At 52.8% G+C, this 16,899-nt stretch overlaps 1 protein-coding gene across 4 annotated transcripts in view; it reads left to right on the forward strand.

The window, feature by feature from the left end:
* PDE2A (phosphodiesterase 2A) overlaps positions 1–16,899 on the forward strand; it is a 257,890-nt gene that overhangs the window by 100,371 nt on the left and 140,620 nt on the right. For all 4 annotated transcript variants that reach the window (XM_069971912.1, XM_069971911.1, XM_069971910.1 and 1 more), the window contains one exon: positions 13,606–13,695. In XM_069971912.1, the coding sequence (XP_069828013.1) occupies positions 13,606–13,695 (90 nt within the window). The remainder of the gene's footprint in view (positions 1–13,605; positions 13,696–16,899) is intronic.

Raw genomic sequence — 16,899 nt, forward strand, 5'->3', positions numbered from 1 at the left:
GAACCACACCCTCTTTCCACAGCCTGGTCACACCCACTTTACCATCACCATACCTGCCGGCCTACCCCAGCTAACCACACCCATTTCATTTATCCAAACCATACCCACCTATCCACATGGACACATCCACCTACCTTATCACGACCACGCCCGCCTTCTCTTGACCACACCCACCTACTATGGTCTCACCCATTTATATTTCTTGCTTATTTTCTTGTTGCTGTGTTTATGCCGATGTTTTTTGATCGTCCTCCCCAGTGATCTGGGACGTCAGTGTCTCTAGAATAAGATGGGGCTGTGTCTCATCTCCTCTAGGGGAGGGTTCAACCTGTTCACTGAGGGGCATGATGGTCGAGGGAGGCTGACAGTACTTTATAGCAGTGTACAGAGGGGATTCTTCTTATAACTATATTCTGAATACATAAGGATTGTCACCGACCGCCCGATACATAAGGATTGTCACCGACCGCCCGATACATAAGGATTGTCACCGACCCCCGATACATAAGGATTGTCACCTACCGCCCGATACATAAGGATTGTCACCGACCCCCGATACATAAGGATTGTCACCGACCGCCCGATACATAAGGATTGTCACCGACCCCCGATACATAAGGATTGTCACCTACCGCCCGATACATAAGGATTGTCACCGACCCCCGATACATAAGGATTGTCACCGACCGCCCGATACATAAGGATGGTCACCGACCCCCCAACACATAAGGATTGTTCCCCCCCCCCCCCCGATACATAAGTATTGTCACCCACCCCCCTGATACATAAGGATTGTCACCGTCCCCCCGATACATAAGGATTGTCACCGTCCCCCCGATATATAATGATTGTCTCCGGCCCCCCGATACATAAGGATTGTCACCAGCCCCCCGATACATAAGGATTGTCACCAACCCCCGATATATAAGAATAGTCACCCCCCCCCGATACATAAGGATTGTCACCGGCCTCCCGACACATAAGGATAGTCATTGACCCCCGATACATAAGGATAGTCACCGACCCCCCGATATATAAGGATTGTCACCCCCCCCCCCCGATACATAAGGATAGTCACCCCCCCCCCCGATACATAAGGATAGTCACCGACCCCCGATACATAAGGATAGTCACCGATCCCCCGATATATAAGGAATGTCACCGACCCCCCAACACATAAGGATTGTTCCCCCCCCCCCATACATAAGTATTGTCACCGACCCCCCTAATACATAAGGATAGTCACCGCCCCCCGATATATAAGGAATGTCACGGCTCCCCAACACATAAGGATTGTTCCCCCGTCCCCCCAATACATAAGTATTGTCACCGACCCCCGATACATAAGTATTGTCACCGACCCCCCTGATACATAAGGATTGTCACCGACCCCCCCGATACATAAGTATTGTCACCGACCCCCCTGATACATAAGGATTGTCACCGACCCCCGATACATAAGGATGGTCACCGTCCCCCCGATATATAAGGATTGTCACCGGCCCCCCGATACATAAGGATAGTCACCGTCCCCCCGATACATAAGGATTGTCCCCCCCCCCCCGATACATAAGTATTGTCACCGACCCCCCTGATACATAAGGATTGTCACCGACCCCCCTGATACATACAGTAAGGATTGTCACCGACCCCCCGATATATAAGGAATGTCACCGGTCCCCCAACACATAAGGATTGTTCCCCCCCCCCCCGATAGATAAGTATTGTCACCGACCCCCCTGATACATAAGGATTGTCACCGGCCCCCCGATACATAAGGATTGTCACCGACCCCCCGATACATAAGGATTGTCACCGCCCCCCCCCCCCCAATACATAAGGATTGTCACCGGCCCCCCGATACATAAGGATTGTCACCGACCCCCCGATACATAAGGATTGTCACCGCCCCCCCCCCCCCAATACATAAGGATTGTCACCGACCCCCCGATACATAAGGATTGTCACCGCCCCCCCCCCCCCAATACATAAGGATTGTCACCGGTCCCCCCCCCCCCCAATACATAAGGATTGTCACCGACCCCCTGATACATAAGGATAGTCACCGTCCCCACGATACATAAGGATTGTCACAGACCCCTGATATATAAGGATAGTCTCCCCCCCTGATACATAAGGATTGTCACCGTCCCCCCGATACATAAGGATTGTCACCGTCCCCCCGATACATAAGGATTGTCACCGTCCCCCCGATACATAAGGATTGTCACCGTCCCCCCCCCCCATATATAATGATTGTCACCGACCCCCAGAGCCGTTTTAATACATTGGTGGGCCCAGTGCACAGCCCTCAAGAGTGGGCCCCCCCTTCCCTTTCGGCACATTGTATAATGTACTGAATTTGCCCCCACACTGTATCAAGAGCCCCAATACATACAGTAGTTACCTTATAACACTATTTCCACCATTCAGTGATTACATATTACATAAAAACTGCACTAAACAAAACAGAAAGATATCACCAATGATACCATTACATAATACCGCCACATCATGACCCCTAACACTACAATCCTATAACAGAGTGCAGTTACATCCAGTGACTCACCGGGGGCGTTTTCTCCAATCAGAGTCTGTCACCTTTTCTTTTTCTCTCCATCCAGCCTGGGCCACCTTGAAGTCTTCTCCTGGCTGTGAATCTTCTCTCCAGAATCTGCCAGACAAATATTTTAGGCTCCAACACATCCAGTAGTTAGGTCCCTTGTACCCCTATACAGTAGTTACACCCCTCTGTACTCCTACATAGTTACACCCCTCTGTGCCTCCATAGTTTTAAGGTGTCCCTGTAGTATATAGACCCTCATGTGCTCCTCCAGTTATATACAGCCCTCCTGTGCGCTCCCCCATTAGTATATAGCCCCCCTGTGCACTCTCCCCAGTAGTATATAGCCCCCCCTGTGCTCTGCCACAATAGTGTATAGCCCCCCTGTGCTCTCCCCCAATAGTATATAGCCCCCCTGTGCTCTCCTATAGTATATAGACCCCTATGCTCTCCCACAATAGTATACAGCCCCCCTGTGCTCTCCCCCAATAGTATATAGCCCCCCTGTGCTCTCCCACAATAGTATATAGCCCCCCTGTGCTCTCCCCCAATAGTATACAGCCCCCCTGTGCTCTCCCCCAATAGTATATAGCCCCCCTGTGCTCTCCCACAATAGTATATAGCCCCCCTGTGCTCTCCCCCAATAGTATATAGCCCCCCTGTGCTCCCCCCAATAGTATATAGCCCCCTGTGCTCTCCCCAATAGTATATAGCCCCCCTGTGCTCTCCATAATATATAGCCCCCCTGTGCTCTCCCCCATAGTATATAGACCCCTGTGCTCCTCAATATGATATAGCTCCCTGTGCTCACCAATAGTATATACCTCCCCTGTGCTCCCCAATAGTATATAGTCCCCTGTGCTCCCCAATAGTATATAGCTCCCCAGTGCTCCCCCATAGTATATATTCCCCTGTGCTCCCCCATAGTATATAGCCCCTCTGTGCTCCCCAGTAGTATATAGCCCCCTGTGCTCCCCAGTAGTATATAGCCCCCTGTGCTCCCCAGTAGTATATAGCTCCCCTGTGCTCCCCAGTAGTATATAGCTCCCCTGTGCTCCCCAGTAGTATATAGCTCCCCTGTGCTCCCCCATAGTATATAGCTCCCCTGTGCTCCCCCATAGTATATAGCCCCCTGTGCTCCCCCATAGTATATAGCCCCCCTGTGCTCCCCCATAGTATATAGATTCCCTGTGCTCCCCATAGTATATAGACCCCTGTGCTCCCCAGTAGTATATAGTCCCCTGTGCTCTCCCATAGTATATAGGTCCCCTGTGCTCCCCCATAGTATATAGCTCCCCTGTGCTCCCCCATAGTATATAGCCCCCTGTGCTCCCCAGTAGTATATAGCCCCCTGTGCTCCCCATAGTATATAGACCCCCTGTGCTCCCCCATAGTATATAGCCCCCTGTGCTCCCCCATAGTATATAGCCCCCTGTGCTCCCCCATAGTATATAGCTCCCCTGTGCTCCCCCATAGTATATAGTCCCCTGTGCTCTCCCATAGTATATAGGTCCCCTGTGCTCTCCCATAGTATATAGGTCCCCTGTGCTCCCCCATAGTATATAGCTCCCCTGTGCTCCCCCATAGTATATAGCCCCCTGTGCTCCCCCATAGTATATAGCCCCCTGTGCTCCCCATAGTATATAGACCCCCTGTGCTCCCCCATAGTATATAGCCCCCTGTGCTCCCCCATAGTATATAGCCCCCTGTGCTCCCCCATAGTATATAGCCCCCTGTGCTCCCCCATAGTATATAGCTCCCCTGTGCTCCCCCATAGTATATAGTTCCCCTGTGCTCCCCATAGTATATAGACCCCCTGTGCTCCCCCATAGTATATAGCCCCCTGTGCTCCCCATAGTATATAGCTCCCCTGTGCTCCCCATAGTATATAGCTCCCCTGTGCTCCCCCATAGTATATAGCCCCCTGTGCTCCCCCATAGTATATAGCTCCCCTGTGCTCCCCATAGTATATAGACCCCCTGTGCTCCCCCATAGTATATAGCCCCCTGTGCTCCCCCATAGTATATAGCCCCCTGTGCTCCCCCATAGTATATAGCTCCCCTGTGCTCCCCCATAGTATATAGCCCCCTAAGCTCCCCCATTGTATAAAGCTCCCTGTGCTCCCCAGTAGTATATAGCCCCCTGTGCTCCCCAGTAGTATATAGCTCCCTGTGCTCCCCCACAGTATATAGCTCCCCTGTGCTCCCCCATAGTATATAGCCCCCTGTGCTCCCCCATAGTATATAGCCCCCTGTCCTCCCCTATAGTATATAGCCCCCTGTGCTCCCCCATAGTATATAGCCCCCTGTCCTCCCCCATAGTATATAGTCCCCTGTGCCCCCCCCATAGTATATAGCTCCCCCTCCCATATAACATTGAAAAAAACAAACACTTACTCACCTGGGTCCACGCGTTCCTCTTCTCTTCCCTCCTGTGGCCGCACTTCCTCCGGTCACAAGAGGCTGCACTCCCCTCACCCTCGCGCCGACGCTCCAGTGACGTCGGCCGCTAGAGGGAGAGTGCGGCCTCTTGTGACCGCAGGAAGTGCGGCCACAAGAGTGACTGACAGGGAGGGAGCCAATGGCTCTCTCTCTGTCAGTGTCGCTGCTGCTGCAGCGCTGAAGAGCCGCAGCAGCAGCGGGCGGGGGCAGCGGTGATCGCCGGGGGGGCCCTGCAGGGGGCGCCATGGAGGGGTAAGTAGATTACCCATCCATGGCGCTCCCCCCTGACAGGCTGGTGGCCGGAGCCCTGTGCGACCGCATTGGTCGCACATAGCAACGGCCGGCCTGCTCGGGGGGGCCCCGTTAACCAGTGGGCCCGGTGCACGTGCACCATGTGCCCTCTGGTTAAAGCGGCCCTGCCGACCCCCCGATACATAAGGATTGTTACCGACCCCCCGATACATAAGGATTGTCACCATCCCCCCGATATATAAGGATTGTCACCGGCCCCCCGATACAAATGGATTGTCACCATCCCCCCGATATATATAACGATAGTCACCGTCTCCCCGATACATAAGGATTGTCACCGACCCCCCGATACATAAGGATTGTCACCGGCCCCCCGATACATAAGGATTGTCACCATCCCCCCGATATATAAGGATTGTCGCCATCCCCCCATATATATAACGATAGTCACCGTCTCCCCGATACATAAGGATTGTCACCGGCCCCCCGATACATAAGGATTGTCACCGACCCCCCGATACATAAGGATTGTCACCGTCCCCCCGATACATAAGGATTGTCAGCGACCCCCCCCCCCGATACATAAGGATTGTCACCGTCTCCCCGATACATAAGGATTGTCACCGTCTCCCCGATACATAAGGATTGTCACCGTCTCCCCGATACATAAGGATTGTCACGACCCCCCGATACATAAGGATGGTCACTGACCCCCCGATATATAAGGATTGTCACCGTCTCCCCGATACATAAGGATTGTCACCGGCCCCCCGATACATAAGGATGGTCACCGACCCCCGCAAGAGACTATTGATGGGTTATTTCTGGACGTGTGCGGACAATAAGTCTCAGCAGTCCCCTCGCCCCTGCTCCGGCCCATTGATCAGGTAGAAGCCATTGCTTATTCCTGCTGCGGGATCAATACCTCATTACTAGGAGGACTCAATTATAAGTCGTCCCGCAGTTTCCTTTTATTTCTCAGTTTTCCACTTTCCCCTTCACGCCGGTGACCTCTCGTCTTATCGGCCGCCATTCCCCCCAGCTCAGCCCCTTATCTTTCTCCTTCCTCCGTCCTCTCCTCCATCACATCTTAATCCTCCCGATCTCCTGTCAGCCCCATCACAGACTTCTCCAGGAAGGACGAATCCCATGTCTATCTGTACTGAGAACAGCAACGTCATCCACTATGAACAGGTTACTGCAAGGGGTAGTCACAGCCCCGCCCCCTGTATATCCTGTGTATAGAGAGGTAGTCACAGCCCCGCCCTCTGTATATCTTGTATAGAGAGTCACAGCCCCGCCCCCTTTATATCATGTGTATAGAGAGGTAGTCACAGCCCCGACCCCTGTATATCCTGTGTATAGAGAGGTAGTTACAGCCCCGCCCCCTGTATATCGTGTATAGAGAGGTAGTCACAGCCCCGCCCCCTGTATATCATGTGTATAGAGAGGTAGTCACAGCCCCGCCCTCTGTATATCTTGTATAGAGATAGTCACAGCCCCGCCCCCTGTATATCATGTGTATAGAGAGGTAGTCACAGCCCCGCCCTCTGTATATCTTGTATAGAGATAGTCACAGCCCCGCCCCCTTTATATCATGTGTATAGAGAGGTAGTCACAGCCCCGACCCCTGTATATCCTGTGTATAGAGAGGTAGTCACAGCCCCGACCCCTGTATATCCTGTGTATAGAGAGGTAGTCACAGCCCCGCCCCCTGTATAACGTGTATAGAGAGGTAGTCACAGCCCCGACCCCTGTATATCCTGTGTATAGAGAGGTAGTCACAGCCTCGCCCTCTGTATATCTTGTATATAGAGAGTTAGGCACAGCCCCACCCCCTGTATATCCTGTGTATAGAGAGGTAGTTACAGCCCCGCCCCCTGTATATCTTGTATAGAGAGGTAGTCACAGCCCCGCCCCCTGTATATCATGTGTATAGAGAGGTAGTCACAGCCCCGCCCCCTGTATATCATGTGTATAGAGAGGTAGTTACAGCCCCGCCCCCTGTATATCATGTGTATAGAGAGCTAGTCAGCCTCGCCCTCTGTATATCTTGTATATAGAGAGTTAGGCACAGCCCCACCCCCTGTATATCCTGTGTATAGAGAGGTAGTCACAGCCTCGCCCTCTGTATATCTTGTATATAGAAAGGTAGGCACAGCCCCACCCCCTGTATATCCTGTGTATAGAGAGGTAGTCACAGCCCCGCCCCCTGTATATCTTGTATAGAGGTAGGCACAGCCCCGCCCCCTGTATATACTGTGTATAGAGAGGTAGTCACAGCCTCACCCCCTGTATATCATATGTATAGAGAGGAAGTCACAGCTTCGCCCCCTGTATATCATGTGTATAGAGAGGTAGTCACAGCCCCGCCCCCTGTATATTGTGTATAGGAAGAGAGTCACAGCTCCGCCTGTATATCATGTGAATAGAGAGGAGGTCACAGCCCCGCCCCCTGTATATCCTGTGTATAGAGAGCTAGTCACAGCCCCGCCCCCTGTATATCCTGTGTATAGAGAGGTAGTCAGAACCCCCCTCTTGTATATCCTGTGTATAGAGAAGTGGTCACAGCCCCGCCCCCTGTATATCCTGTGTATAGAGAAGTAGTCACAGCCCCGCCCCCTGTAAAACATGTATATAGAGGTAGTCACATCCCCGCCCCCTTGTATATCCTGTGTATAGAGAAGTAGTCACAGCCCCGCCCCCTGTATATCATGTGTATAGAGAGGTGGTCACAGCCCCGCCCCCTGTATATCATGTGTATGGAGAGATAGTCACAGCCCGGCCCCCCATATATCCTGTGTATAGAGAGGTAGTCACAGCCCCGCCCCCTTTATATCATGTGTATAGAGAGGTGGTCACAGCCCCGCCCCCTGTATATTTTGTATACAGAGAGGTAGTCACAGCCCTGCCCCCTGTATATCCTGTGTATAGAGAGGTAGTCACAGCCCCACCCCCTGTATATCCTGTGTATAGAGAGGTAGTCACAGCCCCGCCCCCTGTATATCCTGTGTATAGAGAGATAGTCACAGCCCGGCCCCCCGTATATCGTGTATAGAGAAGTAGTCACAGCCCCGCCCCCTGTATATCATGTATATAGAGAGGTAGTCAGAGCCCCCCTCCCGTACATCCTGTGTATAGAGAGGAAGTCACAGCCCCGCCCCCTGTAAATCATGTGTATGGAGATATAAGAGAAACAGATTGCTGATCTCAGGGAGACCAGCCAAACGATAACACTGCCGGCTGCTAGTGAAAGCGCTCAATGCAGTGAGGTCCTAGGTGCATTGTCCTCTGGGAAATATGAATATGCAAAAGAAGAGCCTGTGGAGCCTCATCAAATAGTCTCGAAACACAGGACTAGGCAGATATCCCTCTGGATATCTCCACACTGATGAGGGGCAACACCCCGAAACAGCTGTATGTGGATGGTTGCCTGGCCTTGGTTTATCCCTTGTCATTACATTGACTTATAGGGCCACTTAATATGGTGGTTTTGGTGGTTTCCTTACAGGAGCTGCCCCTTGGCTGGGTCCTTCCCGGAGGGATATCTGGCTAGTCCTGTGTTTCGAGACTCTTTGATTAGGCTCCACGGGCTCTCCTTTTGCATATTCATGTGTATGGAGAGGTTGTCACAGCCCCGCCCCTTGTATATCATGTGTATAGGAAGGGAGAGACACAGCCCCGCCCCCTGTATATCCTTTGTATAGAGAGGTAGTCACATCCCCGCCTCCTGGATGACATCACTGAGAGGTAGTCACAGCCCCCCCCCCCCCCTGGATGACATCACTGAAAGGTAGTGACAGCCCTGCCCCCAGGATGACATCACTGAGAGGTAGTGACAGCCCTGCCCCCAGGATGACATCACTGAGAGGTAGTCAGAGCCCTGCCCCCAGGATGACATCACTGAGAAGAAGTCACTGCCCTGCCCCCAGGATGACATCACTGAGAGGTAGTCACTGCCCTGCCCCCAGGATGACATCACTGAGAGGTAGTCAGAGCCCTGCCCCCAGGATGACATCACTGAGAAGAAGTCACTGCCCTGCCCCCAGGATGACATCACTGAGAGGTAGTCACTGCCCTGCCCCCAGGATGACATAACTGAGAGGTAGTCACAGCCCTGCCCCCGGGATGACATCACTGAGAGGTAGTCACTGCCCTGCCCCCAGGATGACATCACAGAGGTAGTCACAGCCCTGCCCCCGGGATGACATCACTGAGAGGTAGTCACTGCCCTGCCCCCAGGATGACATCACAGAGGTAGTCACAGCCCTGCCCCCGGGATGACATCACTGAGAGGTAGTCACAGCCCTGCCCCCGGGATGACATCACTGAGAGGTAGTCACAGTCCTGCCCCCGGGATGACATCACTGAGAGGTAGTCACAGCCCTGCCCCCGGGATGACATCACTGAGAGGTAGTCACAGCCCTGCCCCCGGGATGTCATCACGGATATAATGACACTCATTGATCAGGAGTTTCCCGCCGCCGTCCTTCATCTTGTATCGGTCATGCCGGCTCTATATCCTGCCTTAGATTCGCCGAGGACTCGTTCTTGCATTTGGTGACATTTCCAGGCGGTGCAGGAGACATCAATCAGCGATGAGGACGGGAGGGAAAGGTCAGGAGCCGGGGAGGAGACGCCACGTCCAGCCGGGGAAGACAAGTTCTCTATCAGCCGCGACAGCTCCCCCCCCCGCCCCGGCCCTGATAAGACACTTATTTTCTGCATGTCATTAATCCAACCTGCCATAATGGCTGTGTACAAGATGGGGAGATGACGGAGGAGCCGCGCACTGTCCACGGCCGAGACTGAATATTAATGTCCACTAGAGGGGAAGACTGTGGAAACGACCGTACATAGAGGATGGGGGGGGGGGGCTACACTGTACATAGAGGACGGGGGAGGGGGCTACACTGTACATAGAGGACGGGGGGAGGGGGCTACACTGTACATAGAGGACGGGGGAGGGGGCTACACTGTACATAGAGGACAGGGAGGCTACACTGTACATAGAGGACGGGGGAGGCTACACTGTACATAGAGGACGGGGAGGGGGCTACACTGTACATAGAGGATGGAGGGGGCTACACTGTAGAGGACGGGAGAGGCTACACTGTACATAGAGGACGGGGAGGGGGCTACACTGTACATAGAGGATGGGGGGAGGCTACACTGTACATAGAGGATGGGGGAGGCTACACTGTACATAGAGGACGGGGGAGGGGGCTACACTGTACATAGAGGATGGGGGGAGGCTACACTGTACATAGAGGATGGGGGAGGCTACACTGTACATAGAGGACGGGGGAGGGGGCTACACTGTACATAGAGGATGGGGGGAGCCTACACTGTACATAGAGGACGGGGAGGGGGCTACACTGTACATAGAGGACGGGGAGGGGGCTACACTGTACATAGAGGATGGGGGGGGGGCTACACTGTACATAGAGGATGGGGGAGGCTACACTGTACATAGAGGACGGGGGAGGGGGCTACACTGTACATAGAGGATGGGGGGAGCCTGCACTGTACATAGAGGATGGGGGAGAGGCTACACTGTACATGGAGGATGGGGGAGAGGCTACACTGTACATGGAGGATGGGGGAGAGGCTACACTGTACATGGAGGATGGGGGAGAGGCTACACTGTACATGGGGGAGGGGGCTACACTGTACATAGAGGACTGGGGAGGGGGCTACACTGTACATAGAGGATGGAGGGGGCTACACTGTACATAGAGGATGGGGGAGGCTACACTGTACATAGAGGATGGGGGAGGCTACACTGTATATAGAGGACGGGGGAGGCTACACTGTATATAGAGGATGGGGGAGGGGGCTACACTGTACATAGAGGAAGCAAGGGGGAGGATACACTGTACATAGAGGATGGGGGGAGGCTACACTGTACATAGAGGATGGGGGAGGCTACACTGTACATAGAGGATGGGGGAGGCTACACTGTACATAGAGGATGGGGGAGGCTACACTGTATATAGAGGACGGGGGAGGCTACACTGTATATAGAGGACGGGGGAGGCTACACTGTACATAGAGGACGGGGGAGGCTACACTGTACATAGATGACGGGGGAGGCTACACTGTACATAGAGGACGGGGGAGGCTACACTGTACATAGAGGACGGGGGAGGCTACACTGTACATAGAGGACGGGGGAGGCTACACTGTACATAGAGGACAGGGGAGGAGGCTACACTGTACATAGAGGAAGCAAGGGGGGAGGCTACACTGTACATAGAGGACTGGGGAGGCTACACTGTACATAGAGGACTGGGGAGGCTACACTGTACATAGAGGATGGGGAGGCTACACTGTACATAGAGGACTGGGGAGGCTACACTGTACATAGAGGACTGGGGAGGCTACACTGTACATAGAGGAAGCAAGGGGGGAGGGGGTGTCAGCATTAAATATCTTATTTTATTTTCATCTCACATTTTATTATAAGTAAAATTGAAATTCTGAGAAATTATAATGGGAAACAAAATGACCTTATAAAATACACAGTGTTCCGTCCGGCCGTAATACCGTATATAACTTACACCTCGCTCCCTATAATCACACGCATTACCCGCAGGATGATGTGTCCCGGTATCTGCCCGGAGGAGTGGGCAGAATAATTGACTCCTGTGATTACTGTGTGTTTGTAACAATGTATGAGACGTATAATGTGTCAGACGGTATAATGTATGAGACGGTATAATGTATGAGCAGGGCCGTATTTACCACTAGGCAACCGGGGGCAGCACCTTGCAGGGGGAAGATAACAACTTTTTTTTGTTTTTACTTTTTTTTTTTTGTCTCCCACCTCCTGTTCAGACTTGCCAGTATATCTTGTGTCTTTTCAAGGGGGGTGGGAGATATGGCAGTATTGGTCAGGTCTGGTATGGCGGTGTTATACAGTCACAGTGTGTCGGCATTGGTCAGGTCTGGTATGGCGGTGTTATACAGTCACAGTATGGTGGTATTGGTCAGGTCTGGTATGGCAGTGTTATCCAGTCACAGTATGGCGGTATTGGTCAGGTCTGGTATGACACTGTTATCCAGTCACAGTATGGCCGTATTTTCCAGGTCTAGTATGGTGGTGTTATCCAGTCACAGTATGGTGGTATTGGTCAGGTCTGGTGTGGCGGTGTTATCCAGTCACAGTATGGTGGTGTTGGTCAGGTCTGGTGTGGCAGTGTTATCCAGTCACAGTATGGTGGTATTGGTCAGGTCTAGTATGGCGGTGTTATCCAGTCACAGTATGGTGGTATTGGTCAGGTCTGGTGTGGCGGTGTTATCCAGTCACAGTAGGACGGTATTGTCCAGGTCTAGTATGGCGGTGTTATCCAGTCATAGTATGGCAGTATTGTCCAGGTCTAGTATGGTGGTGTTATCCAGTCACAGTATGGTGGTATTGGTCAGGTCTGGTGTGGCGGTGTTATCCAGTCACAGTATGGTGGTGTTGGTCAGGTCTGGTGTGGCAGTGTTATCCAGTCACAGTATGGTGGTATTGGTCAGGTCTAGTATGGCGGTGTTATCCAGTCACAGTATGGTGGTATTGGTCAGGTCTGGTGTGGCGGTGTTATCCAGTCACAGTAGGACGGTATTGTCCAGGTCTAGTATGGCGGTGTTATCCAGTCATAGTATGGCAGTATTGTCCAGGTCTAGTATGGCGGTGTTATCCAGTCACAGTATGGCGGTATTGGTCAGGTCTAGTATGGCGGTGTTATCCAGTCACAGTATGGCGGTATTGGTCAGGTCTGGTATGGCAGTGTTATCCAGTCACAGTATGGTGGTATTGGTCAGGTCTGGTGTGGCGGTGTTATCCAGTCACAGTATGGTGGTGTTGGTCAGGTCTGGTGTGGCGGTGTTATCCAGTCATAGTATGGCAGTATTGTCCAGGTCTAGTATGGCGGTGTTATCCAGTCACAGTATGGCGATATTGGTCAGGTCTGGTGTGGTGGTGTTTTCCAGTCACAGTATGGCGATATTGGTCAGGTCTAGTGTGTTGGTGTTATCCAGTCACAGTATGGCGGTATTGGTCAGGTCTGGTATGGAAATTTGTTTGTTATAAACTATGAAAAACGCAATTTAGACAATTGTTCTACATGTAGATAAATGTATGTGGCCGAAACCAGGGTCCCATTCCTTCCCCAGTAGTCCAGCAGCAGCTGGGAATACCGCCCTATGTGTCAGATGGTATAGTGTATGAGATATTATAGTGTATTAGGGTCCAGTCTCCCAGGTTCAGAGGATTGTGTAGAATGGATGCTACTGTAACAAACCCTCAGCTATCCCCCCACTCTCCCTTCATCCTGACGCCTCTCTCTCCTCTCCCCCCAGGACGCTTTGCTGACACTTGGTTCCGCCATTGATATCCCCCGCCTCCGGGACGCCATCAAAGATGCCATTACTTCTGTTTTGCCAAAAGTGGTGAGTAATACACAGCTGGAGATAGTGAGTATAATAGAAGGTGGGACTTATCACAGTCAAGACTTCAGAGCTGTACTCATAAAGTGTTAAAGTGACCCTCTGTGCAGACACTGAACCAGCAGGGAAGGCTGGGAAATCTCATCAGTCGCCCTTCAGTAGATGGCCAACTGTGTAGTCCCCCCCCATTAGTATATAGCCCCCAATATAGTCCCTCTCTAGTAGATAGACCCCTGCGTAGTCCCCCTTCAGTAGATGGCCAACTGTGTAGTCCTCCCATTAGTATATGGCCCACCAAATTAGTCCCTCTTTAGTAGATGGCCTACTGTGTAGTCCCCCTTCAGTAGATGGCCCCCTGTGTAGTCCCCCTTCAGAAGATTGTCCCCTGTGTAGACCCCCTTCAGTACATGGTCCCCTGTTTACTCCATCGTATTAATATGGCCCTCTGTGTAGTTCCTCCTATTAATATATGGCCCCCAGTATAGTCCCTCTTTAGTAGATGGCCCCCTGTGTAGTCCCTCTTCACCCCCTTCAGTCGATGCTCCCCTTTAGTCCCTCCTATTAATATATGGCCCCCAGTATAGTCCCCCTTTAGTAGATGGCCCCCAGTATAGTCCCCCTTCAGTAGATGGTCCCCTGTGTAGTCCCCCTTCAGTAGATGGCCCCCTGTGTAGTCCCCCTTCAGTAGATGGCCCCTGTGTAGTCCCCCTTCAGTAGATGGCCCCCTGTGTATTCCCCCTTCAGTAGATGGCCCCCTGTGTAGTCCCCCGTCAGTAGATGGCCCCCTGTGTAGTCCCCCGTCAGTAGATGGCCCCCTGTGTATTCCCCCTTCAGTAGATGGCCCCCTGTGTAGTCCCCCTTTAGTAGATGGTCCCCTGTGTAGTCCCCCTTCAGTAGATGGCCCCCTGTGTAGTCCCCCTTCAGTAGATGGCCCCTGTGTAGTCCCCCTTCAGTAGATGGCCCCCTGTGTAGTCCCCCTTCAGTAGATGGCCCCTGTGTAGTCCCCCTTCAGTAGATGGCCCCCTGTGTAGTCCCCCATCAGTAGATGGCCCCCTGTGTAGTCCCCCTTCAGTAGATGGCCCCCTGTGTAGTCCCCCTTCAGTAGATGGCCCCCTGTGTAGTCCCCCTTTAGTAGATGGTCCCCTGTGTAGTCCCCCTTCAGTAGATGGTCCCCTGTTTAGTCCCCCTTAAGTAGATGGTCCCCTTTAGTCCCTCCTATTAATATATGGCCCCCAGTATAGTCCCCATTTAGTAGATGGCCCCCAGTATAGTCCCCCTTCAGTAGATGGTCCCCTGTGTAGTCCCCCTTCAGTAGATGGCCCCCTGTGTAGTCCCCCTTCAGTAGATGGCCCCTGTGTAGTCCCCCTTCAGTAGATGGCCCCCTGTGTAGTCCCCCTTCAGTAGATGGCCCCCTGTGTAGTCCCCCGTCAGTAGATGGCCCCCTGTGTAGTCCCCCGTCAGTAGATGGCCCCCTGTGTATTCCCCCTTCAGTAGATGGCCCCCTGTGTAGTCCCCCTTTAGTAGATGGTCCCCTGTGTAGTCCCCCTTCAGTAGATGGTCCCCTGTGTAGTCCCCCTTCAGTAGATGGCCCCCTGTGTAGTCCCCCTTCAGTAGATGGCCCCTGTGTAGTCCCCCTTCAGTAGATGGCCCCCTGTGTAGTCCCCCATCAGTAGATGGCCCCCTGTGTAGTCCCCCGTCAGTAGATGGCCCCCTGTGTATTCCCCCGTCAGTAGATGGCCCCCTGTGTAGTCCCCCTTTAGTAGATGGTCCCCTGTGTAGTCCCCCTTCAGTAGATGGTCCCCTGTTTAGTCCCCCTTCAGTAGATGGTCCCCTGTTTAGTCCCCCTTAAGTAGATGGTCCCCTGTGTAGTCTCTCCTATTAATATATGGCCCCCAGTATAGTCCCTCTTCAGTAGATGGCCCCCTGTGTAGTCCCCCTTCAGTAGATGGCCCCCTGTTTAGCCCCTCCTATTAATATATGGCCCCCAGTATAGTCACTCTTTAGTAGATGGTCCCCTGTGTAGTCCCCCTTCAGTAGATGGCCCCCTGTGTTGTCCCCCTTAAAGTAGATGGTCCCCTGTCTAGTCCCTCCTATTAATATATGGCTCCCAGTATAGTCCCTCTTTAGTAGATGGCCCCCTGTGTAGTCCCCCTTCACCCCCTTCAGTCGATGGTCCCCTTTGTAGTGCCTCCTATTAATATATGGCCCCCAGTATAGTCCCCCTTCAGTAGATGGTCCCCTGTGTAGTCCCCCTTCAGTAGATGGTCCCCTGTGTAGTCCCCCTTCAGTAGATGGTCCCCTGTGTAGTCCCCCTTCAGTAGATGGCCCCCTGTGAAGTCTCTCCTATTAATATATGGCCCCCAGTATAGTCCCTCTTCAGTAGATGGCCCCCTGTGTCGTCCCCCTTCAGTAGATGGCCTCCTGTGTAGTCCCCCTTCAGTAGATGGTCCCCTGTCTAGTCCCCTTTCAGTAGATATCCCCCTGTGTAGCCCCTCCTATTAATATATGGCCCCAGTATAGTCACTCTTTAGTAGATGGTCCCCTGTGTAGTCCCCCTTCAGTAGATGGCCCCCTGTTTAGTCCCCCTTCAGTAGATGGTCCCCTGCGTAGTCCCCCTTCAGTAGATGGTCCCCTGTGTAGTCCCTCTTCAGTAGATGGCCCCCTGTGTAGTCCCCCTTCAGAAGATTGTCCCCTGTGTAGTCCCCCTTCAGTACATGGTCCTCTGTTTAGTCCATCGTATTAATATATGGCCCTCTGTGTAGTTCCTCCTATTAATATATGGCCCCCAGTATAGTCCCTCTTTAGTAGATGGCCCCCTGTGTAGTCCCTCTTCACCCCCTTCAGTCGATGCTCCCCTTTAGTCCCCCCTATTAATATATGGCCCCCAGTATAGTCCCCCCTTTAGTAGATGGCCCCCAGTATAGTCCCCCTTCAGTAGATGGTCCCCTGTGTAGTCCCCCTTCAGTAGATGGCCCCCTGTGTAGTCCCCCTTCAGTAGATGGCCCCTGTGTAGTCCCCCTTCAGTAGATGGCCCCCTGTGTATTCCCCCTTCAGTAGATGGCCCCCTGTGTAGTCCCCCGTCAGTAGATGGCCCCCTGTGTAGTCCCCCGTCAGTAGATGGCCCCCTGTGTATTTCCCCTTCAGTAGATGGCCCCCTGTGTAGTCCCCCTTTAGTAGATGGTCCCCTGTGTAGTCCCCCTTCAGTAG

Source organism: Dendropsophus ebraccatus, chromosome 5 (assembly GCF_027789765.1).
Source record: "Dendropsophus ebraccatus isolate aDenEbr1 chromosome 5, aDenEbr1.pat, whole genome shotgun sequence".
In the NCBI taxonomy this organism is placed as follows: Eukaryota; Metazoa; Chordata; class Amphibia; order Anura; family Hylidae; genus Dendropsophus; species Dendropsophus ebraccatus.